Source organism: Hipposideros armiger, unplaced genomic scaffold (genome assembly GCF_001890085.2).
Source record: "Hipposideros armiger isolate ML-2016 unplaced genomic scaffold, ASM189008v1 scaffold_584, whole genome shotgun sequence".
In the NCBI taxonomy this organism is placed as follows: Eukaryota; Metazoa; Chordata; class Mammalia; order Chiroptera; family Hipposideridae; genus Hipposideros; species Hipposideros armiger.
Genome location: NW_017731934.1, coordinates 731108 through 757296, shown reverse-complemented (window position 1 = coordinate 757296; position 26189 = coordinate 731108). Strand labels below are relative to the sequence as shown.

Here is a 26189-nt window from a genome sequence, read left to right as displayed (position 1 = left end):
AATAAAGATACATTTCCTGTGTAAGAGGACTTAAATCTGTGTCCTTAAAAGCGACAATCTGAGAACATTTCAGGATACTCAGAGCTTCTTCTTTCTCATTCTCCTTTACCGCGCCCCCCCCCCTTTCCCTTTATTTATTTCCCTTTTGTCCTCCCTCCAAATTTTTTTTTGCAAAATGTACATGAACACCCCATAGCTTCCATAGCTTTTCTGTCCTGGAATCAACTCTGTCCAGACCCCAGCTTTGGATCTGTGAGTGACGCAAGAAGCTGTTTTTGGCTTCAGAAATGTTTTCCTCTATGCTCTGACTCGTCTCTTGTTGTTCTTCTTTTCTCTCCATCTTTTCTCCACTTCTCTTCCCCAGACACCCCCACTGTTTCTCTCTTCCTGTTTTCTTAGTTTCTTCCCTTCTCCTTGGTGGCCAAAGCACCCATCAATCACAGCCACTGTCACAATCACAGCTCTGTCTGTAGCTCCTCTATCTCCATGATAAAACAAGATAGGAGTAAGCAGTCCTTCCAAAAGACAGACAGTCTCCACAGTAGCCTGTGGGAGGCTCCCTGGTGCAGTCAGCTCTGCCAATAAGAGCTTTTCCTTGCAGCTGCAGCCTTGGGAGACTGAACCAACAGCTAGCTGCACAAGTTTGCCGGTGACACACTTAAGTTGTTTTGCTTTACAAAAACATGGGAAAATTCTGATAAACTCCAGATGATTTCAAAACACATTTGAGGGTCAGATGTACAAAAGGCAGATAAAATCTGAATTAGGTAAGTCCAAGCTGATGCACAAATCTCTACTTAGGCCCAAACATCTTGCAAGATTGGAAGACTTTAAATTTGACAATTCCCAGTTAGGGATGATAAAAATTGAACTTTGCTCTCCTTAAACCCCAAGCCATTATGAGAAGAGAGGGTTCACTCAAAGTTAAAGTTGAATGACTAGTAAAGAGCTCAGGGAAGCTTTTTAATGAATAGCATTGGAAAGGTTTTTCATCCATTTAAGAAACTGGAATATTTGGAAAGGCAGAACCATATCTTTGTGTCTGCATAAGTGGTATATCTGCACAGTATAACCTAACACACCTGTTCCGTCATTCCTCCCGTAGGAAGATCATTTCTGTCCGATGCTGAAGAAGGGCAGAGCAGCTTTTGCCTTACACTGTGACCTACATTCATCAGTACTCTCAAGGATTATTGAGCCAGCATGGCTGTATGTCTGAGTAAAAGTTAGACCATTCATTTTATGCAGTTAATAAAGCTAACTCTTTTTCCCCCCCCTTTTGTTCTCCCCCCTTTAATTTGAAGTTTTTAACCCTAAAGAAAAGCTGAAAGAAAGCATAGAGAACACTAACTTATCTTGTTTTGCGAATAGGACTTTCTCTTATGGAACTCTAATGCCATTCATATTCCCAAGATACTTAACATCGATACACTAGTGTTACCTAAGATAAACGCCATATATGAATTTCCAGTTGTCCCCGTAATCTTTTTATTATCTTTCATGACATGGACAGTTTTGAGGAGTCCAATTTAGTGCTTTGTAAAATGTCCCTGTGATCTGAATTTGCCTGCTTGCTTGTGATTGGATTCAGGATAAACATTTTGGCCAAAAACACCACACAGGTGATGGTGTGTACTTCCATTACTTCATATACCAGGATAAACTGACATCATGAGTGGTGATGTCAGTTTGTCCTAGTATTGGTGATATAAAGTTTCATCACTTGGTTCAGGTGGGAATTGCCATATTTTCTATTGTAAAGGCATCCTTTTCCACCGTGCTTGAATCAGTTACTGCACTGGGGTTAGCAGAGTGTTAATTTTCTAATTTTTTCATTCTTTTTGTATGTATCATATAGAACCTTCAGTATCAAACCCAGGTCTTTCTGATGCCAAAGCTCATGCTCTTTCTGCAACAGGCGTAGCTACCTCTCTGATGTGTAAACAAGTAAAGCTAGCCACCTGAAGCTTCTGGGAAAATAAAGCATCTTAATTTTATCCCTTGTTTAGAGCTTTATTTTCTTTTATTGTGGCAAAAAAAAATGGACTTTTTGTGTAGTTTTGAAATCTACTTTTTAAAAGTACCCACACAGAGCTGTTGCGGGGCTCACATGCGAAGGAATGTGCCTCAAGAGGCAGAGAATGTCCAAATCAGCTTCTCTCCCCCAGCGTCACTGACGTTATCCCACCTCTTTGGGGGTCCAGGTTACATTTTTTAGAGGGGGTAGAGGGGTGAGTGAGTGCTAGAATCAAAATGTCAGTTGGTTTGAGGGTTTTTGTTTTGTTTTGTTTTGGCAAAGCTAGATTAAAGACTTTGGTGGAACTTCTACCGTTCTCCCCTGAGCTGAGATTGTGGGATCTCCCTGGAGAAGGAAGAAGGTAGGGTCTGCAAAGTAGTCTGCAAAGACCTTGACTCCCCTGGGATTACAGACCAGCCGTCCAGGAAATTAGTGCCAAATGGGAGGGAAGGGCCCTGAAAGGCACCGGGTGTTGGGGGGAAGAGGGCTGTGAACCTTGCTCGCTGCTGGACGCTGGGAACAGAGAGGTGTGAGAGGAAGCCCCGGCCAGGAGAAGAATTTTCTCTTCTTTCCCAGTGGCTGCCTTCCCTGAAACTTTCCTTCCTTTAAGGAAATTTGTATGAAAAGATTCCTGCAGAAAGGTGCAGCTGGGAAGACACACAGAAAGCAATCTCTAGTTCTACCTGTCCCTTCTCTTTGTCATATTAAGTGGCAACAGCTCTTCTAATCACTAATGAATTCAGGTTACAAGTCATACTGGCAGTGTCAGGGTTAGCCTGCCAGTGTTAAAAACACTAAAACGCACCCCCAAATTAAAATAAAAAATATTCTCTTTGTTTGCCATCTCTGTACTGTTTAACATGAGTATTTCAACAGGCTTTATTTTCCAAACATGCAAACAGAGAGTGATCTGACCCACAGTATATTGACATACCATGTAGCTATAACCTTGAGATAAAAGTAAAGGAAAAGTCAAAACAGCTCAAACCAAACACTAACACAAATTAGCCTTTCTTCAGTCTGGACCCCGTCCCTCTGTAACAAGGGGACACACTAGCATTAACTCACACTGGCAATGGTGGACACACAAAGATAGATCCATACTTGGCAGACCCCGGGGCTCAAAATATATAGCTGGAAAGCCTTATGCCTTAAGTAACTAATTCAACAAATGTATACTACTCTGGGCTAGACACCCAATTCTAGGTGTTGGAAATGTCTTATACGTGTAGGGGATGGACGTATAAGGCTTGGAAGGCCTCTGCCCTTGTGGAACTTACCTAGTGGCATTAGGAAAAATATCAGACAATACCTCCCCACGGTGTTGAGAGAAGATGAAAAATAACAGCTATAGCAGAAAACCTGAGCTGGTTTCTTAGATTCTGTATATCCAGGAATGCAACTGCTTCAAAATCTGGGTCACACTGTAGGATGGCTATGAAAGACACAAGGACAAAGAGAAACAAGCAGAGAATCAGAAAGAAGCTTCTCTCCTCATCACACATGGAAGGATCCTTTGGGAGCTTTTGTCAAATTGATCAGGAAGAGTCAAACCTAATGTTCATAAGATGATGGGATAAAAGCAACAATAACGACTGTGCCCCTGTGTCACGCTGAAACAACGCCAAAGATGAAATGTCCCAATATAAGAACAGGTAACTAACTAACTAGCATCTTTGCTAGGTGGAGCTCAATGCTGAGGAATTTACTTGTATTGTCTCATGTAATCCTCTCAGTCACAACCTGGTAAGAAACACTCTATAATTTTATTCCCATTTCCCATGTGAAGAAACAAACCTAGAAAGTGAAATAACTTGATTTGGTCCAAGGACACATATATGATAGATAGTGAAACAAGAACAGGTTTCCAGCTGTGTTTGATACCAAAATCTGTGTTCTAAACATAGATTTCCATCCATAAAATTATTTTTCATCATTTTATATATGGAAAAAGATATTAACATTGAATAGGAAAATTATTTGGATAGCTTCAGAAAGTAGTCTGTGTATTCAAGATATTATCTTGGAAGAGACAGTCAACCATGTCCTATCAGTCAAAAGCAAATATGCACCACTTTCTCAAATGCATGAGAGATTTAGAGATGATTTTGCAATTGCTTAAATGTACTTAAGACCTCTAAAATTTGAATCAAAATTCAAGAATAAATGGAGATCAGTATTTTATTCAACTAATAAATTATCCCTCCAAGTTTGTTTAACAACTGCACACATTTCTATCTTTGCACTTTAATTGATAATTGAATTATGAATAAAATAACTAAGGTGAAGCTGATTTAGTGAAAATAAGGCAAAACTCCATAATAAAGCTTATGCTTATTTGGGGATAAGTTTATATCAAAAATCTTTATTAAAAAGTCAAAATTAATTGTAGTAGAATTAAGCTTTGAAGGTCTTACTTTTTGCTTTAAATCATTTAAATTAAATGTAATGAAAAGTGATTAGAGTGCTTATTTTTCTTTGTTTTGTGGGAAATTGTGCTGGGAATGTGGATCTATTGTGCACAAAGGATGTTGGCTTGATGCTGGAACCACCAAGCAGGTTGAGGAGAGAAACAATTAGCTCAGTCAGCAAGCCTTTGAATCTGATTAAGCCAGGAAGTGGTCACTCCCCACAACAGGGCAGAATGAAGGGAATGAAAGCTGTAATCCAAAACGAGGCATGATTTCTCTCTCTCTCTCTCTCTCTCTCTCTCTCTCTCTCTCTCTTTCTCGAATTTATTTTGTCAAATCTATGTCAAGGATTATTGCATTACACATTATTTTCGTAGGTCAAACAAATTAGAATCTTGTTTCCAAGTAGATCAACAGTCCACATGTGTCATGGCTACTGTCTCTAAGAAACTTCTGTTTGTTGAGGCCTGACATACCCTCATGTTTTGGTAACAGAACATCTTTGAGACCAAGGAAGGACCCAAGCCCCAGAGGAAAATGCAGGGCCTGTACCAGGCTGCTGGCTGGGTTCTCATTACGCTGGGGGCTCTCAGTGTTTTCTCTGGAGTGATTGCTTTCTTCCCAGTCTTTTCTTACAAGCTTTGGTTCACGGGATGGAGTGTCTGGATTGCTTGTCCCATCTGGAATGGAGCTTTGGTAGGAAAATATTTTATTACATTTGTTGAGAGAATACAGAAAAGAGGGTGAGAAAGTAAAACAGAATAACATAGCCTTTTGAAGTTTTCCAACAATATGAGAAAGTCAAAATTCTACAGAAAATCATGATTTACCTAGTACATTGGTTTCTATTAGTTGTGGTTTAAATATAGGATTTTTCTTAAAATCGTTTTATCACATGTACTATATGTTATGTATGTTATAAGGAAATGCTATTCAAGAAATTCTTTAAAAGTTACTTTATTTCAATCTTGTCATCTGGATATTCTGAGAAATTAGAATCTCTTGAAATTTGAATTTAGAAAAAAATATCAACCATCAAAAATAATTTAAAAATGGAAGACAAAGTAAAATAACTTTCAGGCTAACGCTTTCACTGGAAATGCTGACGTGTTCTACACGACCCAGATTTGCAAGCTCCAAATCATAGTTCTCCCTCTTTTTTCTTTACACGCAACTGTTTGACCTGAAAATAATTCAAGAAGCTGGGTGATAGACTTCACTAACTTCCCAGTTCCTTAGGAAAGTGTTCATGTGCCAAATACAAGTCAGCATCAAGTACTGTGTCTCCCCAAAAATAAGACCTAGCCAGAGAAGAAGCCCTAGCATGATTCCTCTGGAATATGGAGGGCATGCACCCCTCACATGAGAGTTTTATGACCTGTTTCAGGAAGAAGGGTGCCTTTTCCACAAACTCCTTCAGCTTAAAATATTCAGTATGCCAAGGTGCTATATTTTGGCACTTAAAATAATGTGAGGGCTTATTTTCCGGCTAGGTCTTATTTGGGGGGAAACAGGGTAGGTGCTTGATGTCTACTCATTGACCCATTGCACAGGTGAAGGTTCCGACTGGTACCTCAGCTCCATGGATCAAGAAAGTGAGCACATCTAGCCCTATGACTAAGTGACTTCGGGGTGGTATGACTTAAGAGGAGTTACAGAGGCCCACAGACGCAATAAATCTTTCTGCCACTGTTTCCCGTTACCTGACATTCACCACCGAAGACTAGAGAATTCAATTTTGAAGACTTTTGATCTTAAGGAGTTTCCTATTAAAATATAACCACTCTTGGGAGGGGCAATACTTTAAGCCTTTTAAAAGATCAGATTTTAACTGGGATATTACCTAAGAGTGAGACCCAGAGAAACATAATTTTAACCTATTTATTTAATACATATATATTGATTGCCTACTACATGCTTGAGTTACAATGGAGAATAAAGCAAGTTCTCAATGTTAATAGACTTCATTCAGTTCAATGGGGTCTAAATGATGGTGTGCAGATTGGAGCAAGTTGGATGGTGGGATTGTAGATCTGAACGAGAGATGATTAGATGGTGTTTTTCTTTCTTCTTGTCTTTTTAAATACATTCTTTTATCTCTACCATCCAGTCTTGGCCATTTGCTCTTTTCCCCAACACCTATTCTAGACCATATATTTGTTCATTCGGAGAAAATTAACATCTACCAGAATGCAAAGAAGGCAGTTACATTTAGTCAAGCAGCTTCCAAACCTGTTGGTGACCCAGAGTAAGAAACATTTTACATCTGGAATGTATATAATTACATCCGTATATTTTTCTCTAGGTAAATAGATAGATATTGATATATACAAATAACTAGATGTGTATAACAAAAGTTTCACAAAACCACACCTTTCTGCATGAAATGAACACTAATATTTTCTATTCTATTTAATTTTTTAAAAATTCTGACTTCAAAATTGATCCAAAGTTTAACAAAACCATGATTATCACCCAACCCTGTGTCCCTTTATTATAATTTTTTTGCCTGTCCCCGCAAAGTTTATCATAAAGGTCAACAAATATTGGTAATTGGATTAGCTTCACAAATTATCGAATATATGCTTGTAACAGGACAAACATCTCTTTTCCAATTAGATCCAGAGAATTAATATGATACGTCCACAGCATGTAGCCAGTTGGTGGCTATTTTATTTTGAGAGTGACAATGTAGGGAAGTGGAGTCAGAGAGGTAGGACTTTGGGAGGTGGGGCCTCTGTTTAGATCCTGACTTTGATGTTCTTGGTATGTTGTCAGGAGCCGGACCCCCATTTAGCCAGCTCCCCATTGCTTTGCCTGTAAAATGGGGGATTTTACAGGTAAAGAGAGCCCATGTGAAGCTGTCTAACCCTAAGATGCTCAGAGAGAATGAAAACTATTTGAACAAAGATTGTGTAATAAAGAGCTTTGCTGATTTTAAAGCCCTATACAAAGGCTGGCCAAGTGGCACGTTGGTTAAGAGCTGGCTTGGGATGCCAGCTCTGAGCAGCAGGGCCCCGGTTCAGATCCCACATGAGGGCGTGACACTGTGCCCTCTACAGCTAAGATGGTGAACAACAGTCGACCTGGAGTTGGGCTGCTGTGAGTCGCCAGCAATGGTGTAGGCTGCAGCCCCTGCTGCAGTGGGCTGCCGTGAGCTACCGTGAGCGGCCGTCCAATGGCCAGAGAGTGACTGCCTCGCCCGGAAAGAGTGCAATGATAATACCAACATGGGCCAGTGAAGTGATGTCCTCCACAACTAGACTGAAGAATGAAAGGACAGCAACTTGTCTTCCCCAACTCCCCAACTTCCCCGACTCCCCAATGCTGTTCCTTTCCCCCAATTCCCCAATAAAATCTAAAAAAAGAAAAAAGCCCTATACAAAGCCCTAGTTAATACCAAGCCTTTCATTGACACCTCTGTCTGTCCAAACCCCTTGTTCCTAATCCCTTCACACCTGACTCACTCTCCCATTCCATTCCCTAATGTCTTGCTGAGTTCCCCATCCCATTACCTCCTGGATTTCATCTCCTACAACTCTTCCTTAATTCATTTCTTTCCCATCACACTGGCTCCTTGTTATTTTCAAATATGCCAAGATGTGTTTCTGCCTCAGGGCTTTTGCACTGTCTGTTCTCTGCCTGAAGCCTCTTCACATACACACAACACATACACAGACACACACACACACGTGCACGCACTCATTCTCTAACCTCTTTAATCCTTTGAACAAATGTCATTTTCTCACTGATGCCTTCCCTTGTTATCTTATTTAAAATTGCAAACCTCCCCTACAATTGTCATTCCCAATCTCTCATACCCTGCTCTGCTTTTTTCCCATAGCACTTATCACCATCCAATATACTATGTAATTTACTTATTTATTGTTTGTTTGTTTTCCCCTCCAATGTATATTGTACAAGGGCAGGGATTGTTCCTATTTTGTTTACTGCTATATTTCCAGCACTTTGGAACAGAGTGTCTCTCATACTAGGTGTTCAATGACTATCATGCGATAAACATCATTGAATAAGCGAATAAAGCTCACGCCTCCCATGCTGGTGGCACAGAATTCCTTATGTAGTTGAACTCTGATTAGGTTGCCAAGACTAAAGGTCAAGCTGGTATTTATACTAAAACAGGAAAAAAATCCTCATGAGAAGGAAAGCAATAAGAACGTTCGCTCTTTCAGTAACATTTAAATTTGAAATGCGGTTTTTGGGTTTTTTTTCTAGTGAGTTTCCTAGTGAACCACAGCCCTGTCTGATCAGGGTCAACTTCAAAAGGCCTCTGACTCATTTCACAACCTTCCTTGCCAGTCATTTCTCAACTTGCCTGCAAAGTGTATCTTCCTCTAGTGGAAAGATAATTTGTAGACTTCAATCATATTGACATTGCCTTGTGCAAATGACTCCATATCTCTTTGGAGACTTGTAAGATATAGATTTTCACAAGTGGCACAGTGCTGTGTATTTGCTCAGTGCCTTTTCATTCAAGGCTTTCTAAATTCTTCACAAATATTGATCCTCCTAGTTTTGTTCTGCCAACCACATGATAAGCACTTTTCCTAGAATTTCTGAACTAGTTATTTAAAGGCATCAGCTGCTAGAAAGTATGCAGCAGAGAGATTATAGCGCCTTAAGGACTGAGCTCTACTTTAATCCTGGAAAACTTGACTTGTAGATCAAGCTCTGATGAAGTACAGTGAATTTCACAAGATCTGCAGTCTGGAGGGGCCAGCAACTTGACCAATGGTGAGCAAAAGTGCTGCGCCTAGAGCCTTGCTTAGAGGAGGGAAGTTGGCTGAAAGGTAGGGCTAGACCTACCCATGCAGCCTCAGGTTTCTCCTCTGTTAGAGAAGGGACTTGATTTCACCATTGCTTAAGCCTCTTACAGCTTCAACAGTCCTATGATTTCCAACCACCTGATGTTTGATTTTCTACTTAGATATCCTAAGATTCTATAAGCTCAGCTTGTCAAAAAACTCATCATCATCATCATCATCATCATCATCATCATCATCTTACCACCAAAAGCAACAATGTATTCTCCTGACTTCCTTGTCTTTGAACCCAATTTCAAACCTTAGGGTGATGTTTGACTTTAATCCTTTTGTTTTAGCTAGTGCTCCTCAAACTGTAATGTGCATATGAATCACCTGGGGATCTTGTTAAAATGAAGACTCTCAGTTCAGCAAATCTGGGTTGCTGCATGCCTGACAAGTTCCCAGCGGCGCCAGTGCTGCTGGTCCTAGGATTGTACTTTGAGCTGCACGGCCCTAAACCAGCCCGCCCTCAGCACCACTCCCACCCCACCACAGCCAACTGTTACCGAAGCCCAACAATTAAGTTCTTTCTGCCTGAGCGCTCTGGCCAAAAAAAAATGCATGTGCAGGGGTTTGCAGTAAAGAAGGGAATTAATTTATTAGACTTGGCCACTCCAGAGATGGGTGAGCTTGCATCCTGAAAGACCCAACTCTCTGATGGAATGTAGGTTCCAAATATATAGAGCAAAATCACAAGATACCATGGGGTAGGAGTTCAGGGTTGTGTTAGGAGCTGGTGGGTCAGAGGTGATACAAGGGCAATAAATCATTTCTTCAGGTCTCTTTTTTTCTATTACAGTTGACATTCAATATTACTTTATATTAGCTTCAGGTGTACAATATAGTGGTTAGATATTTATATAATTTACAAAGTGATCCCCGATTAATCTAGTACCCACCTGGCATCATACATAGTTATTACAATATCATCAGCTATATTCACTATGCTGTACTTTACATCCCCATGACTATTATGTAACTACCAATTTGTACTTCTTCACCCTTTCACATTTTTCACCGAGCCCCTCAAACCGCCTCCCCTCTGGCAACCATCAGTTTGTTCTCTGTATCTGAGTCTATTTCTGTTTTGTTTGTTCATTTATATTGTTTCAATTCCACATCATTTCTTCAGGTCTTGAGGTCAGCTCTGGAGTCCAGAACTGGTTTCAAGAAGAGCTAGACAAAGGGTCCCATTTTAAGGCCCAGGAGCTGAAAGACAACTTAGATTAAGATGTTATCTTTAGGCGCCCAGGGGCTTAAGCCTTGTGACCTTTAGTCAGAACCAGGCTATTGTCTTCTGCCACCTCAGGGGTCAATGATCATCAGGGTAACAGACTAAAATTAGGTCAGCATGCTGAGAGAAGGAGGGGGGGAAAATGATTGTTTTAAAACTACAGTTTAAATCAAATCAGAATTATGAGGACCCTTGGTTTCACAATCAGTTGCCAAGCAAATTTTATTTTTCCTACGAGGCATATCCCTATGCTTTCCCTTCTCTTGTTCTCATTGTGCACACCCCCCTCCCCCCAACTCCTTACCTCTTCCCATCCCTGCCCAGGTTTTAGGCCTAGATAGCTTTCATAGACCAACTGTGGGAATCTCTCCATTAGTGGGTCATAAAATCAATCTATTGGGTAGCTAGCAGCATTTATACAACATGAATCATATCAGAATAGAATAGAATAGAATAGAATAGAATAGAAGAGATTAGAGTGTCTCATACATAATAAGGGTAATATTATTATTTTGTTTAGATATAAAAATATTTATAACTTGATCATGATACAAACTATATTTCTTATTGTGGGTAGAGGTTAAAAAAAGTGTCTGAAGACCAAGATCCCACAGAGACCTCTAGGCCTCACTGCATTCCAGTCCAGCACGAATGCAACAACGGGCTCATCTTTCTAAAGCTCTGCCATGTCAGTCTAACCACAAAAACCTTCAGTGTTGCTTCATTGTCCGAAGTCCAGATATGTTAGCTTGGATTTTGAGGCCCTCTTCAACCTGGTCTCACATGGCTTTCAAGCCTGATTTCCTCCTCTTCTTCTCCAAGAACCTACCCTGGGCTGGTCTCTCCCTGTTTCCCAAGCATGACTGCCATTTTCCTGCCTTTGCACATGCTGCTCTGCTGCCCGGACTGCCTTTCCCTCAGCCATCTCCCACTGAAGCCACATCTATGCTTCAAACCCGCTTCAGGTCCGCTTTCCTCCGTGGTGCCGTCATCAGTGATTGTTCCCCCTGGAAATGACACCTTGTCCCTGAGCTCTTCTCATACAGAAAGCACTCACTGTTCTTGCCTAATGCTAGGGACATTCTTATATATGCATGACTTTCTCATCTGGACTGTAAATTCCATTGAGAGTTGGAACGGTTACTTGTATAATTATTATTTGGTGAGCTTGGTCATCTTATTTAGCCTCGCTGTGCCTCATTTTTAAAAGCAGAAGATCTACATCTTAGGGTCCTAATGAGTGAACATGGGTAAAGTGTTCAGGATAGTGCCTGGCATAGAGGAAGCGCTCAATAAAGGTTAATTGTTATTGTCATTATTCTATCCGCACAATGCCTATCACATCCCTTGTTCATAGTAGGGCCATGCGAGATGTTTGTAAGTGAATAAATTAGCCCATATTAAAATGATTCCTCTAAACGTTTCTATTTCTGTTGTGACTACTCCCTGCTTCCTTCAATTCATCTGCTTCTGGGAACTGCATCCTTTACTTGAGCAATTTAAAGATTTAGGGGGAGGGCTCACAATTATCATGCAATCAGAGAGTTTGCAGCAACTGTTGCAAAAGCCAAGTACTGTCCCCGGAGCTGCCCATAGAGCCAGTCAACAGCAAGAGCTGAGGAAGGGGAGCGCAGAACTGGGCCTCCGGTCTCCACACTCACACCCTCCCCAGGCACACACCCCTCTCTGTTCTTCTTCCCAGCCTGACTGCCCTGCTCTGCCCAACTTTGTACCTCTCAGTCACTCCGTCCCTCTATTTCCTTTTCCCGCTTGACCTTTTTCTTCCCTGCCCTCAAATCTCTTCCTTTTTTATTCTTTCCCCCTCTCTATCTAAAAACAAAATTTTAACACAGAAGAAAAAGGCTGTGACTCCTGGGGGAACACCTCCCACTTTATGTCCCAGGCACAGCAAGGGGGCACCAGTAAAGATGGCCGTGCTGGACTCCTTAGCCACCTTCCTGCAGGGTGGATTTAACAAGTTACTGGCATTCATATGCCCGCCTGCTCCATGAAAGATCTTTTTCAAAGTTTTGTGTAAACAAAGCAAAATTCAAGCTGGCAGCTTCAACAGAAATAACAGGCAACCGCAATTCTGCAGCATTTTTCAACGTTTGAAAGGAAAGAAACAGTTCATGCCAAAGTAGTTACTGCGACCTGGAATCTAAGCATCTGATAATGTCCACTTAGATATCTCCTTGGAGTTACACCAGCAGAGGGGCATCTCCTGTGCCTTTATCTCCTTTGCTTCTCCTTTGCTTCAGTGTTTCTCTCTCCTACAGGAGTGACGTGTCATTTGAGCGCATTGCCTCTGAAAGCATAGGCTGGCCTCAGGCTTAGTCAGCAGTGTTACAGTTACTGTTAATAATTCTCCTGTTTTGTTGTACTATTTATGCTGGCTCGACCTCCATAGGGTCCCTTGGAAACTTTTCTCTTGCAGAATCAAGCCAACCTCTTGACTACAGATGGTTCTGTTTTTATCCATGGGAGTTTTATGGTATGGCGATGCCAAGTCTGGAATTTCAGGCTTAGCTACATGAAAAGTTTTGTAGGAGAGTGTGTGTGTGTGTGTGTGTGTGTGTGTGTGTGTGTGTGTGTGTGTCTGCGCACGCGTGCGTGCTTTTTCCTCTCTCTCACAAATTCTCTAAATCCAACATTCAAAATAAAATGTGCTAGAAAAATGAAAATCTAGGTCTCCAAACAATAAATATGCCAGACCCAAAGCTACAAAAGCAGCATATCACCAAGCCACATTGGTAAAAGCTCTGATTTTTCCCCCCTTAAGTTTGTTGATTCCACACATACAATAAATGTTTATTTCTCTGTCAGAAACCTAAACGGTACTACTATCTTTAGTCCTGCCCTCATTCTATATCTTATTTCAGGCACGTCTTTTACTGGTTTTCTCTCTCAATCTCAAAACATTTCTTGACTATGAACAAATGACTTATGGGTTGAGAATAAGTGATTCCCAGGCTCAATAACCACACTCCTTTATCAGACCTGGTTCTGAATCAAAGATGAGCCCAGAATTTTTTTTTTTCATTATCTATTGCTTAATTCTGGTGACACCATTTCCTCCTTTGTTCAACTATTTTTATTCTACACTTTGGGCCTTTTTCCTTCAATGGAGACTCTAAAGAACTCTGTTTTCAAAAGCTGGACACCACTGCACCCAGAACAATAAACTCCCCATGATGCATTCATTCTAATGATAATCTTTGTTACTTGAGAAACAGGGATCACTTATTTGTATCCCACCAGCAGGCTTTTCAAGAGAAAGCAAATAGTAAAAGATAGTGCTGCTGCTGGGAGGGTTTTCAGGGTTCTGTGACACATTTCCACTCCAGTTCCTCCCATTTGCAATTTCAGCAATTTGTAAGAAAGATGAACAATAGACACTTAATCAAAATAAAACATATGGCAAGGGTTATAAAGCCAAGCCTTTACCACAGTGACACCTTACTGTAGCGAAGGTTACAATTGTGATGACAAAGACAACACTAAAATAAAAAAAGAAGGTTGTATACATCATGTTTTTATGACACCGATGGCTTCTTTTCCTCATTGTCATCATGGATGAGGAGGAGATCAGAGCCATAAATCTATTTAGTCATTTGCTGTTCCCTCTAGTTCATGATAAAGTTGTCAAACTGTGAGACAGATTGAACTCTTTCCAGAGCTCTATTCTATCTTGGATGTTATTTTTCCATTTTCCTTTCACAGGCCATCACAGCTGGTGTACTCCTGCTGGTGGCTCACAAAGACTGGAACCAGAGATACTTGGTAAATATGTAGACGTTGTCCACGAAAGAAGCATCCAAACCTATAAAGAATTTTGATAAGATTTTGTGTGAGCCAAAACTGATGACAATTGCTGAGAAACAAGATCTCAAATGCTGCAGAGCAACAGTTTTGCAGCTTCTGTAGTGCATTTGAAATTAAGGCGGGAACATAAGGAAGATTATGTGAAGGTGGGAGAAAGCAAGGCAGAGGTTGGATTACAGGATAGTTAAGATTATTTGTTCTCTTGGGGATGGTTACCATTTAGAAGGAGGGGTCTGAAAAGAGGCATTTCAAAGGTGTGTTAACCTAGATGCATAAGAACAATGGATGGGGCTTGCTTAAGGCAAAGATAAGCCTTTTTCTAAAGAAGTTAGATGCTTGGGTGGGACTACTAGCCTGCCCAGTTAGGAATTTATGATCAGATCACCCTGGGAGGATTATTCTCCATCACTGGACTTGTCACTTTTATTAGATAACTTCCCCTCCCATTTTTTTTTTGGTTGTTGTTCACAACAAAGAGGGGAATGGTAGAGTGGGTTTGCAGATCAAATCTCTACTAGCTCAGAATGGAACATAGAGAATGCGATTTCCAATTATAATTGGATTCTGTCTAATTGATATCTTACTATGATAGATTTCAGTAATAAACTGTTTTCAATGAAAATATTTTATTTGATTCCTGTTGCAAACATTTTCTACAAGTTCCTGTAATTATTGTAAGTCATTTGTGTGTGGGGGGGGGAGAGGAAGGAACAGAGCCAGTGTTAGTGTGCCTGGATTTCATCTTGAAAAAATGGATCTATAGGCTCCTCTGCTTTTAATAACGCACCTTCAGTCTCAGTTTCCTCAATTTGGAATCTCCTTCCAATGTTAGCTCTTCCCTTAAAAAATGAAAAGTTATGATGTCTTGAATATCAATGGTACAGAGCTAAATAACCCCACAATATAGAAAGACTACCTTGATTTGATCATAGATCTTTCTCCCATGGCTATAGCAGGGCTTCTCAAACTCTAAAGTAGGAGCGAATTGCCTGGGGATCTGGTTAAAATGCAGATTCTGATTCAGTAGATCTGGAGGAGGCCTGAGTTTCTACATTTCTAACAATGTCCCAGGGATGTCAGTGGACCATAGACTCTACCCTGATGAGCAAGGTCCTAGGATAAGGCTGGGATTCTGTCTACTCACCTGTTTTCCCATCCCAGGCTGCTCCCAACACATGATAGGAGATGAATAAATATTTGTTGAATGGAATTGATTTCATTTTTGCCCCAATTGGCTGATGTTGTTCTCCCACAGTGTAGATTGGAGAGGAGGACACAGGCATCTATGGGAAAAATTGTAACCCATTTTCCCTTCATTCCCCAGTCGGAGAGATTAATACCTGGCATCTCTTTCCTTCTTCATAGTGCTAGAAGCTTTTGAAAAATGTAGGTCCCAAAGTAACCATGTGTTTCTGCTTTATTTGCAGTGGGAAGCTAGTTTCACCTTTGTGATTCTGAACCTTATGGGAAGCCCACTTCATTTTGCGGTAGCCTTGGAATCGGCTCTCCTCGGCCCATATTGCTTCTATTCATTTTCAGGGGTGGCAGGCACCAGTTACCTTGGTTATGCAGTTGCCTTTCCTTTTCCATATGCAAAATTCCCATCAGTTTGTGTGGACCCACCACACTATGAAGAGTACCACCTGACACTTCAAGCCTTTGATCTGGGCTTGAGCTTTGCTATGCTCTGTGCATCCCTGACAGTGTTCCTCAAGCTTTGTATAAGGCTTGTCTGCAATGGACACATAAATGTAAGTTTCAAGAAAGGGGTAACCAGCTCTTGTTCCATCCTGAATTCTAAAATGAAAAGTCTGCTGTATTAATATTTAATCAGGCTCTCTTATCTACCACTGTAGCCTATATAACCATGCTAGTCAGTGCCTGGCACATAATAGGTGTTCAATCATTGTTTTTGTATGAATGAATGAAAAGATGTTGATGTGATAACTGAACGTATAGCAGCAGGTAGCACTAGCTAACTTTGATCTTAACCAACAATTTAAAAAATGACTAATAGAGACAAATACAAAGAGCTTTTTGTGGGAATTGAAAGCATCACCCTTAGTATTTTTAATATTAGTCAAATGCAGATGCCTTAATTTAGCTTCTATCTGATTCAGAAAGGTACACATGCTCCTTGGCTAAAAAAGACATACATAAAATTCTCCCATTCTGCCTTTATTCCAGCAGAGAGGCTGAGGTAGGCTAACATTAAAATTTAGTTTCCTAACTTTTTCCAGGAGAGTTAATAATATTAATGATATGATAATAATAGAAATACAAACTGAATGTTCACTATGTGTCAGTGTACTTATCATTTTACAGACAGTAAACTAAGGCTAAAGAGTTTATATAACTTGCCCAAGATTACACCGCTAATGAGTAGTAGGTCCGGATTCAGAGCCGGGGCCATTCCTTTTAACCAGACCAGATTTATTCTGGGTCTCCTTATCACTCACCTTGCAACCTCTCCTCCTTGACTAGACCATTACTATGCATGGCTCTGGCCTCCAGGAGGATTAGAGCTGGGTCACTGGGAAAAGAGCACTAGTGGTTTCTTATTCTAAATCCTACAAGTATTATGTCTGGGTCACTGCGTTGTGGGTTGAACAGCTTCCCTCTGGAAAGAGATATTTCCCTCTGCAAACTCTCATGCTGGCTTTATGATTCAAGTCAGTGTTATATTAGGGTCATGTTAGCCAATTTTTGTGGTGATGTTAGCCAATTTTTTTCCAGTTTGATCCTATCAACACCAACCAGCAAAGCTGGAAGACAAGAATGGCACTTTCAATGCCTTCTGTGGTCCAGCTTGTGCTCTTGAACTTCTACATAAGTCTGCACAGGAAATCCTGGACATAACTAGGAACAGAGTTTATTTTCCAAGGAGAGTCACCAAGAGTTGAGCTGAGCAGACCAAAATTACCTCCTCCATTGTATTGCCAGGGCATCTAAGAGTTTAGTATTTGAGATTTCTCCCTTGTGGTGAACATCCCAAATTTCTAGAGCCCTTTGTTAAAAGGAACATATGCCCAGGGGAACCATACATTACACTTTTGGCAGCCATAACCCCTCTTGCATGGGTTATCAGACACCTGGCTGTCATCTTAGGCATGACACTCATAACATCTAGGTTTAACATAGGATAGAAGGCAGGGAGAAAAAAATATTAAAATATATGCAAAACTTAGTAAGCTAGCCTCATGGAGAGCTAAGAGTAAGGCCACCTAAAGTACCTGTGGACAGAGAAAATTAATTGAAAACAGAGCAAAGTTCTTCAACTTCAGAGTTTTGCCTCTGCTCATCTTGCTCAGAATACGGCTTTTGTTGTGTGATTTCTAAGCAAGGTACAGGATCCAACACAACTACAACATGTTTCTCAAAGTGGACCAAAGACATCAGAATCACCGAGGATTCTCATTAAACCGGATCCAGTCCAAGACCATTCCTACTATGTCAGAAACCCTGGGGTTGGAGGCAGGGAATGTGCTGGGGGAGACCAGCTCCCACAGGTCCAGGGGTTCCCTCAGGTGGAGGCGGAGTCAGGTGAAGAAAAAAGGAAAAACCGCTTGGAGACACAGGAGCGCTGTTTCAAGAAGAATTGTCACACTATATTTTACAACATGCCCCTTTTTTATACCTGACAGTTTAACCATTGTTCCATTAGTATCAGGGTTTTACTTCCTCATAATTCCTATGCTCCAGGGTACAGCTATACCTTTTCTATGCTAAAGACTAACTTATCTTAACTGAGTCCAAATCCCTCCACCTACAATGCCTAGGACCAAGGCCTGAGCCTCTACATAATCGCCTATAGGATGGTTACCATGACCACCCAACATTTATTCTAAAAATTATTGTCTAAGCAGGATCTTAAGATTTACAGGGTGTGTACTTTGACCTTTACTAAGAGACTAGTAGTGTGACTAAAATCGCCTTTAGTGTATAAAATAGAATTATGGTGATATATCTATCAAAAGGGGAATTTAAATTCTTTAAGATATAAAACAGTATGTTTCTCAGTCAGAGCTTCAGAATTTGTCACAATTGCACTGTGCTTGGCCATGTCAGACACTGAGGCGCAGCCGGCTCCCGGCAATGTGCATTGTTAATACAGGACTCAAGAGATTCTGATGAAAATTCTCTTCCTAGTGCAAGATGATCTTAGTGTCACTTCCGGACAGAATTTCAGTTTTCCCATTTGCATAGAAGGCAGCATTAGTATGGGTGAGAGTTCCAGGTAAATTTTATAAGCAGCATGTCTTTGGTGAGTGTTTTTGGATGACTTGACACTACTTAGTCCATAATGGTGACAGACTGTGTTTCATTACGGAGGATGAGTGGCTGACATAATGGGATATGATGTTCTGTATTAATAAATACACGGCTGCCCCACGCTCACAAGGAGCAAATGCAGCCTGAGCAAACCGTTGATACCATGGAGAAATCTCAGCTACACTAGGCACACTTTCCAGCAGTGAAGTAAGTGTATTATTTATTAAAATTCTAGAAAACACACATCTTTCTTAGAAAGAAAGGTGGATCATTTGTGGGGATACAGAATTCTACATGGCGATTCTACATTTAATGAATCTTCATGTAGTTACACTGTTAGATTCCCTGCATGCTAAAAGGGATAAGTAATATTTTAAATTTTTATTAAAAACTATAATAAATATTGTAAAATATGCTGCCGGTTCACACTTTTTAAATATAGAAATAGAACACTAAAAATGCTTTTAAAAGCTGCACTTTAAAGTATCTGCCTGAAAATTAAAATTCTCTCATGTAAATATAGTACATATCAGAAAATTCAAGAGCTATGACAATTTGTAAAATGAAAAAAGTGATGGTTTGAAGGAAAGTTTGGGAAAAATTGTAGTTGTACTTTATTTTATTGTAGAACAAGATTCTTTGGAGATCCATATGTAAGTCAATATTATGATGGAAAATATTTGCTTCTAAATTCTTTAAGTTCAAAAACATGTTTTCAGAAACAAATCAAGCACCCCCTTAGGAATCGTCACATTCATGATTTCTTTCTCATCCCTGTGCCTTTTGGTTTAATAGAATTGAAGTCACCTTGTGTCCTAGTCAGCTTGGGCCACTATAAAAAATATATCTTAAATGGCATGGCTTAACCAACACACATTTATCCTTACAGTTCTGAAGGCTGGAAGTCCAAGATCAAGGTGGTAGCATGGTTGATTTTGGGTGAGGCCTCTCTTCCTGGCTTGAGGATGGCTGCCTTCTCACTGTGTGCTCACATGGCCTTTCCTGTACCTGTTCTTGGAGAGAGGAAGTGCTCTCCTTGTAAGGGCACAAATCCCACCATGGGGGCTCCATCCTCATGACCTCATTCAAACTTTATTACCTGTCAAATGATTCACCTCCAAATATCATCACAGTGGGGATGATGGCTTCAACATATAGATTTAGGAGGGGGGATACAGTTGATAGCATCTTGTTGAAGGTCACACAGTGATGGTGTGTAAGCATGTAGCCTACTGGAACTCAACCAAAACCACCGTGTGAAATGCTTCAAAGAGTCACTAAGATGATTTTGGATGATTTTGATAAACACAAAGGCATTGTGTGAGTGCTACAAAGTAAATGTCTGTGTCCCCCCTCCCCCTCCCCTCCCTCTTCCCCTCCCCCTGAATCTTGTGGGAGCCCTAACCCCCACTGTGATGGTATTAGGAGGTAGGCCCTTTGGGAGTTAATGAGGTTTAGACGAGGTCATGAGGGTAGAGCCCCCGTGATGGGATTAGTGTCCTTATAAGACGATGAAGAGACCAGAGATCTCCCTTTGTCCACACATGAGGATACCACAAGAAGGTAGTCATTTGCAAATTAGGAAGAAGGCTCTCACCAGACACTGAATCTGCTGGCACCTTGATCTTGGGCTTCAAGCCTCCAGAACTGTGAGAAATGTGTGTTGTTTAAGCCACCTAGTCCATGGTAGTCTGTTATAGCAGCCAGAGCTGACTAAGACAGTGAGCCCTTCCAAATTTCAAGGGCCTCAAGGGAAGGGGTGGAGCTGGGAAAGGAATGAGCCCCTGCTTCAGTGGCTCCATGCACACAGGCTAAAGTTACCCTGTTGGATAAGGACACAGTGCAGCAGGCAAATGAGCACATCACAGAATTTAAGTCAAGCAACTAAAATGCAAAACAACCATAGCCAGAATTGTCTACATTCTTGGTTCAGTAAATAATAAAGTGATGGGAAATAAAAGAAGTGGGACACCAGACGCACTGCAGCTGTCCCCTGCAGCTACTCTGTCCCTCCTCCATGGAATGGAATGACTCCACTTGTTTTCCTTTCATTATTCATTATTATGTTTGGTTTGAGGGGTTTTCTTTAAATGAAAGGGGGAAAGAAAATATTTTCCCCCTTATCATGTGATACAGTGTTTTTATTTTTTTTCAACAAATTGAGAAATATTTACTTCCCATAAAAGATGTATTGGGTTGTCGGAAAAGTCATGATGCATTTTTGCAAAGAAAAACATAGAAAAAATACGTCATGACTTTTCCGACAACCCAACAGATAAACGCTTTAAATGCAGGTAAAAAAGATATGGGACAAAATATTTATCAATGGAGGACCCACTTCCTCGAAACTGAAGACAAATTAGAAAGCGGCAATACACTGACTCCAAATCTTCCAGGGGACCTATACTGTATCATTACCAATATAAATATGATTTGAAACAAATTTACCTGTGACTCTCATCCTCAAGGTCTGAGGCCTCATGTTGGGCTATTATAATATCTTTCTGGTGCTTCCCCTAGGTTTAAACTCAAGTAAAACTCAAGTAGGACCACGGAACAGTAAGAATCCATTGTATTTCTTCCTTATAAATTCCATTATGTGGTCTCTTCAAATTGGTCAGTAGAAAATTCAGAATCTAGAAACATAATCACAATTCAGGGCAGTATCATTCCTATTGTCTCATTATTTTCTCTGGAGTAATAATAGCAATGACATAAAACTGGATCACAGAAGAAGTTGTAGTGGCTATTTATTGGGCAGCTGCTATTTCTCAGGTGCTTTATCCCCTTTATTCCTAACAACACTCTGAATCTCATTATCCCCATTTCACAGTCGAGGACATTGAGATGACCATGTGGAGCCAGAATCCCATCCCAGGTCTCCTGGGGCCTGGAGCCCAGGCTCCTCATGGCTAGGCCACACCCTTTGGGTGGTATATCTGCAGTCTTATCTATTCCAAATGACTTTACATAGTCATGCTTTCAAATGGACAACCTTTCTAATGTTTCTCACAGACAAAAATTAACTCATATTTTAGAAATGGAAGCTATTTTCATTTTATTTAATCAGTGGGACCATGTCAAGGGTGATAGCAATTTAGTAAGAGAGGAGATGAGGTTAAAGTGTCTATTATAACGTATTAAAATAAGCTTGATATTTTGTAAAATAGGGGGCAATAAGTGGGAAGAAGTTAGAAACCTGAGAATGGCTTTTTGTCAATTTTTACTTTATAAATTATTGTCAACATATTTTCCTTTTGACAATGCAGTCAATTTAGTCTTTCTTTAATTTTTAAAAAAGATTTTATTGGGGAATTGTGGGATCCGAACCGGGGCCCTCTGCTCAGAGCTGGTGTACCAAGCCAACTCCTAACCAACGTCGGCCAGCCCTCAATTTAGTCTTTTAATATAAAATATCATAGTGGAGTTTTTTCCCCCTTGCTTCTTACTCTTAATCTAAAATGTTATCATTATTAATTTATTTTAAAACATATTTTAAATGTTATATTTAAAACAAATAACAAATATATTTAAAACAAGAATTTTTTATTTTATAAAAAGGAGGAAATTGGAGTAGAAATCAGAAGCCTCCTCTCTCTATAATCATATAACTGAGTTTATACTAGTGACTATTTCAGAGTGATTATAATGGTGCTAATATGTGAATACAAAACCATTCAGACATGTAACAATGTTGGCTGGTTACTTTAAATTTTATAATTAAAGAGGAGAATATTTGATGGCTAGTATTGGATGCCTGAATTCAGTCCCCATTGGAAAGAAGGGAGAGAAACAGAGGAAGTAATTAGGGTGAAAAACAATGGGGGTTGTGTGGAGTGGCGAATGAAACAAGGACACTTCCCCTCCCAGTCTGGCCCTGGGAGCCGGTGGGGACTGTGAGCAGGCAGCAGTTCACCTCTGCACATATCAGTACTCGTGGACTTGAGCCTCTGTATCTCTAGGGCCACAGGGCTTGGCCACCCAACCTTCTAAGACCTTTCCAGATCTCTCTGTCTGTGATTTTGAAATAAAACTTTATTTCATTTGAGAAGATTAGCATTCAGGCTGGCTCTTTACCTGTCCTATGACACACTGATGTGCTGCTGGGTACACAATGTGGCTTTACGATGCTAGCTCAAGAACTCATACATGCCAGCAGTATTTCCCATGACAGATGGTATGAGTTGTCACAGATTCACAGGTCACTTTAACCACTTTCGAAAAACACCTTTCTTTGCTCAATATTCAATCTGTCCTGTCAAACTAACCATAATTATCCTGTATTTTAAAAAACTCACCATTATATTAATAAATAAAATAAGAAACTTATAACTCCAGTTTATGTGTAAAAAGAGTATTTTAAAATGCTTTTCATCTCTTACATCACATAACTAACCCAGTGTCGTGGAGGAAAAGGAAAGCTGCTCATTAAAGCAGTAGAATTACTAGATGTTGGAAGTCAAATACCTATTTGACAAGAGAAGTATCTTCTGTTTACTAGTACTGTATATGACTTTTCTCTTGTGTGTAAAGGAATATGAACCCAAAGTCCTAAATACAATATTCATTCTTTAGGCTTCCTCCTCAACTTGTATGGAGCACATATTATGTGCCAAATATGCCAAAGGCTAAAGGGTAGAGACAGAAAGATGGACAAGACACATTTTGGTCCTCCATTGACTTACAGGGACAGAGGGGAAATGAGAGTTGAGCCAGGAGGATCAACAGCCCAGATAAAGAACAACAGAATCTGAATCAGGGAGTGATGGTGGGCATGGAGAAGAGGTGATACATGTGAGAGGTATTTAGGAGGTACAGACAACAGGACTTAAATAACATGTGTAACAAGGGAGAAGCCCAGGAAGATGCAAAGGGGTTTCTTGACCATGAGAGACAAGACAGTGACTGGGTTAAATGTGTGAGTTCTAATCTTGTCACTTAGGGTAAATATTCAATTTCACATTACGTCAATAATAAAAAACCATTGTAAGAACTTAGAAGAAATCAGAGGGCTTCTGTTTGAGATTCTAGCTAATGAGCTACTGGAGCTTGTTATTGGACACTCCATGGCTACACTAGTCAAAAATCAATACAAATGATGCCATGCTCTGAGTTCATAATACATCTAGTGCTAAAGGGCATGGGCTATAAGACAGTTTCAATCTAGGCCATATTTATGTAACAACTTTTCTTCTACTGAATCTCCCTTAGCATGTTACCCACAAATGACCTGTAGATAGCCAAGCCCAATGGACTCCTTTTCAATCCGCATCTCCTTTGACCTCTCCACAGGCTATGAAACTCTAGACCACTTTCTCCATGAAAACCTCTCCCCTTTGACTTCCATGCACCTTTCGCCTTGGTTCTCTTCCTTCTCCATGATTGTTTCTCCTCAGTTTCCTCTGCAGGCTCTTTTGCTCTGCTCACCCCTTAAAGGCTGTTGGTCTCAGTTACCACTTTGGGCTGATGCCTCACACATCCATATCTGCAGTCCAGTTTCCTCACCTGCTCTCATGAGCTCTACATCTGACTGTTTTTGGACACTCTCCTGGGTGTCCCTCAGACACATCAAACTCAAGATGTTCACAATGGAGTTGATCATCTTGTCCCCAACACCTGCTCTTCTTCCTGAATCTCCTGCTCAGTTCCCAGCACTCGGGACACTCAAGTCAAACCTAAGACCTGGAGTCATCCTTGACTCCTCACAGCTGAATCGATCACCATATCCTGACAACTGCACCTCTTAAATATTTCTCCATTGTGTCCCCCTTTCTCTGTGCTGACCGTGATGGCCCTGGTTCAGCACTCCAACTTCTCTCACTCATACTTTTTTGCTTCCAGTCTTGTATTTCTTAAGAAGTATCTTCCAGGGCTGGCTGAGTGGCTCAGTTGGTTAAGAGCTTGTTCAAGAGTGCGAGTTCTGAGCAACAGCAGTTCAATTCCCGGCCCGAGCTGAGCTGCCGCTGAGCTGCCAACAGGTAGCAGGATGGCTCAGCTAAAATATATATATATATATATATATATATATATATATATATATATATATATATATATATATATATATATATATACATCCTCCACACAAACTCTAAAATGAACTCTCTCAAGTTTATATCTGCTTTTATTATTCCCCTGTTTTACTTCCTTCTGTGGCTCCCCTTCCCACTCACAGCCAGCCTATTTCATGTGACATCCACGTGTATTCAGCTCTTTTCCAAGAATATGAGTTACTTGAGGATAGGGACTCTCTAAGGTAAGCAGGAAAGGTGGGGCTGGGAGTGTCAGAGTCAAGAGTAGCAGATTGCAATACTAAATATCATTTTTTTTTTTGGTCTTTCTAGCCATAGCTAAAATCTTACCTAAACCTACAGCCTACAGCAAGAGAATTTCACATTTAAAAACAATTCACATGCCATGAGGGAATTTACTATGGTCATGGAATCCAAGAAGAATCTCCAGGAAGGAATAGAGAGAAAAAGTAGATTTGAATTTCCATACCAAGGAGCAGTGGTTTATTGAAGAAGAATTACTTTCAGCATTATTTATGATACATGGGAAACTTGATAGGCCATGGTACTTTTGAAGTCAGACAAGTTGAGGTGTACTTGTTTTCTCTATCACCTATTATCTGAGTAGCCTTGAGCAAATCAATATTGATCTTCTCCAAGCCTACAGTTCCTCATTTGCAAAATGGAGATAACACCTACATCACATGTTGCAAAATGAAATGATGTAATTACTACTAAGAGCCTTAAGCTGGGCATGGCACTTGATAAGTGCTCAAGAAATGTTTGCTATCTTCCCCTTCTTTCTAATCAAATTTGAGTTCTTGGCTGTCACTCAAAGATTTCAGCAAATGCTCTTTACCCTTCTGTTAATTTTTGAAAAGCCTCAAACCAATCCAAACCAGACAAAACAAACAGCAACTGAACAAAAAAGGTATTCAACAGAGAGACCCCTCACTTTTTTAGCCCCAGCCCACAAAAGTAATGGTTCTCCCTGACTATTTTATCCGTATGTCAGATATTTTATTACATATATATTTCTTTTTTATATCTTTCTGCCATTTCCCCTTCACCAGTATCACCAATTTTGTTCTCTCTGGTGATTCCTCTTAAATCCTTAAGTGGTACCATGATGCTGTTACTTGAGTCATCCTTCATTGGGTTCCTGTGACATAAAAAAGGCTAAATTAAATGTCAGAAGTGACTCTCTACTTTCTTTGATAAATTGTAGAAATAAACACTGCTTTATTTTTCCTTTTCTTCCTAGGGTCAAAAGAATGGATAATAAATTTGAAGCAATGTTCCTTTTAAACTTGTTGTATTTGTGGCCATTATTTTGAAATATTTGCCAAATAATTTTGATCTTTAAATGTTTCCCTCTGTGTTCTTATAAAATAAAAATTGAAATAATTGTACTTTTAGCCATTTTTGATTGTTAATCTTGTTTTTCTCTGATTTACATGTTATGATACAAAAATTGAGATTCTATCATTGTTGCCATAGAAATCTTAAAATTTGAAATACAGATTTTCAGTGAATGAATGTTTTCTTTAAATTCCTCTTGTTCCCTGGGTGATGTTTCATAAGTACTGTAATTTC

General features: G+C 40.1%; 1 protein-coding gene across 1 annotated transcript; it reads left to right on the top strand.

Annotated features, from left to right (window-relative positions):
- The first annotated feature begins 4947 nt into the window (after positions 1–4947).
- Positions 4948–25960, top strand: TMEM212 (transmembrane protein 212). Its single transcript, XM_019624323.1, has 5 exons — positions 4948–5124; positions 12926–12982; positions 14212–14271; positions 15741–16064; positions 25858–25960. The coding sequence occupies exons 1-5, from the start codon at positions 4966–4968 to the stop codon at positions 25873–25875; spliced, it is 618 nt and encodes a 205-aa protein (XP_019479868.1). The 5' UTR covers positions 4948–4965; the 3' UTR covers positions 25876–25960.
- The last annotated feature ends 229 nt before the right edge of the window (positions 25961–26189 follow it).

What these genes read in the sequence shown, in the direction of transcription:
- TMEM212 (XM_019624323.1), top strand. Translation starts at nt 4,966, where the DNA reads ATGCAGGGCCTGTACCAGGCTGCTGGCTGGGTTCTCATTACGCTGGGG. An exon ending in TTATCCATGGGAGTTTTATG is followed by an intron (nt 12,983 to 14,211) that starts GTATGGCGATGC and finishes TTCCTTTCACAG; the next exon opens with GCCATCACAGCTGGTGTACT. An exon ending in ACTGGAACCAGAGATACTTG is followed by an intron (nt 14,272 to 15,740) that starts GTAAATATGTAG and finishes CTTTATTTGCAG; the next exon opens with TGGGAAGCTAGTTTCACCTT.